Source organism: Laccaria bicolor, genomic scaffold (genome assembly GCF_000143565.1).
Source record: "Laccaria bicolor S238N-H82 LACBIscaffold_27 genomic scaffold, whole genome shotgun sequence".
Taxonomy (NCBI): Eukaryota; Fungi; Basidiomycota; class Agaricomycetes; order Agaricales; family Hydnangiaceae; genus Laccaria; species Laccaria bicolor.
In genome coordinates, this window is record NW_001889898.1 from 112,102 (window position 1) to 114,031 (window position 1,930).

At 48.4% G+C, this 1,930-nt stretch overlaps 2 protein-coding genes across 2 annotated transcripts in view; both read left to right on the plus strand.

The window, feature by feature from the left end:
- LACBIDRAFT_330409 (uncharacterized protein) overlaps positions 1-420 on the plus strand; it is a gene marked incomplete at both ends in the record, with an annotated part of 1,291 nt that extends 871 nt beyond the window's left edge. Inside the window, 2 exons of the mRNA XM_001884651.1 lie at positions 131-184; positions 237-420. Of these exons, the coding sequence (XP_001884686.1) occupies positions 131-184; positions 237-420 (238 nt within the window). The remainder of the gene's footprint in view (positions 1-130; positions 185-236) is intronic.
- Positions 421-928: 508 nt separating this feature from the next.
- The window catches only part of LACBIDRAFT_330410 (uncharacterized protein), a gene marked incomplete at both ends in the record, with an annotated part of 1,151 nt that continues 149 nt past the window's right edge, over positions 929-1,930 (plus strand). Inside the window, 2 exons of the mRNA XM_001884652.1 lie at positions 929-983; positions 1,065-1,826. Coding sequence (XP_001884687.1) covers positions 929-983; positions 1,065-1,826 — 817 coding nt within the window. The remainder of the gene's footprint in view (positions 984-1,064; positions 1,827-1,930) is intronic.

Here is a 1,930-nt window from a genome sequence, read left to right on the forward strand (position 1 = left end):
TATCCGTCGTGGAATCAGACTTTAGTTGATTCCTGATTGTCAGACTTTATGTCGACAACCCTGCTCAACCAGACTTTAGTCGGTTGGGCAGCAGCAGCCTCGGAAACATAAACTAACTTCATTTAAACAGTGTCCAGGATTCCGTCCCTGCTTTGCCTGACAACACGGATGACGTTGTCACTATGTGAGTTGTTTCCGCTGTAGATTACATTAGAACAATCTCATAATAATTTTAGGATATCTGCCACAGAGCCTGATGCTCCAGTTCCACCATCCAACTCCCTCTCCTCAGCCACTGCGGAAGGCATGAATGACGAAGACGAAGACGACCCTGGTCGCCCACATCTGCCACCATGCATCGAATTGATATCCCTCGGCCACTTTGACAACATCAAGATTGCTGCCTTGAATAGTGTTTAAAGGTTCAGTCCATAGGACCGCAAAAAACCGGTGGACCGAACTGAACCGGACCATGGTCCGGTCTTTTTTTTGGTTGCAGTTGCCCCAATTTGGGGGTGGTCCGGTTGCCGGTTGCCTCATTTCGAAAATCTTTGAAAACCGTTCAAAGACCGGTTTTAATCGGTTGCAACCGGTTAAACGGTCACGTGCGTTACATAGCCTTGTAACCACGTTTATTGCCTTTTATTGGGTTTTTGTTTCATCAAAAACGGTTAAGAATTGAGAAAGATATAACCAAATCCATATTTTACCCGAGTCTCTAGGAGATGTAATTCAGTTTCAGTCATAGCTATGTCAAATCTTCATTAAATCTCTTGAAAATTGGTAGAATGACGGGTATTTATATGCTTTACTATTTTATATAACCCGTTTATTTTTCAGAGTAATAATGGTTGAGATACAAATGGTTTATATTGATATAATAAATTATATGCAAAAAAACCGGTCTGGATCGGTCTGAACCGGTATCATGGACCGCAAAAGACCGGTCCTAGGTGGTTCGGTTCGGTTCCCTCAATATCTGGGTCGGTCCTGGACTGGTTGCGGTCCACGGTTGCGCATTTTTGGGGCAAAAAACCGGACTGAACTGAACCTTTAAACACTAGCCTTGAATGGTGCACTCAAAGGCAATACTCGTTACCGATTTGCCTTTACAGAAGGGGGTTATCGCAGCTACCACGGACGTCGCCCCAAGAGAGGGGGCCGCTCTGCAGCGGACGATCGGACAACCATGTTGGACAAAGAAACAGGATTTTGGGTCCCAATCCCAGCGAATTACACGGCCCCTCACACGCCAGAAGATCTCATTGAGGCAGAGAACGACATACGCATTCAGGATCGTCGTTGCATCGCATATGTCCACCCAGAGACTCGCAAAGCCTTCAAGGAACTCAATGCCTCTCGTGAGCCCGGCGATCCGGAGATCCACCCTCTCCACGTTTATGATATTTCAGAGGGGGAAGAGGCAGCGTTGGTGGCAGGCCTCAAAGGGGAAGAGGCAGCCTACAAGTTCCGAAAGCCCTGGGAGGAGGGCCACAGCCGCTACCAAGGCTCCTTACCTCAAGAAGGTGCCCAAAATGCTGCAGATAGGCGTACGGAAATGTGGGACAACGAAACACAGATGTACTGCATGCTCCCTGCGGGTTACATGGCCCCACACGACCCCCAGGACTATGTTGACGCTGTCAACCATGAACTGGCTCGAGCTGAGCAGCATCGTCGCTCTGCAATTATTCTTGCACGTCGCCAACTTCGTCCACGTAAGGAAGAAGGGAAGAAGGAGAAAGTCACAGCATTAGAGGACTGGGAAGCCCCAGATCCCATGATCGAGAGTGACGTCACTGGGTCCGATTATGAAGAGGGACGGCGTGAGGAAGAAAAGACGAGGGACTGGCATAAATCGAGGGGACAGTCGGTTACGGACACTGAAGAGGATGACACGAAGATTGACGAGGAAGATGCCAAAGAAGAA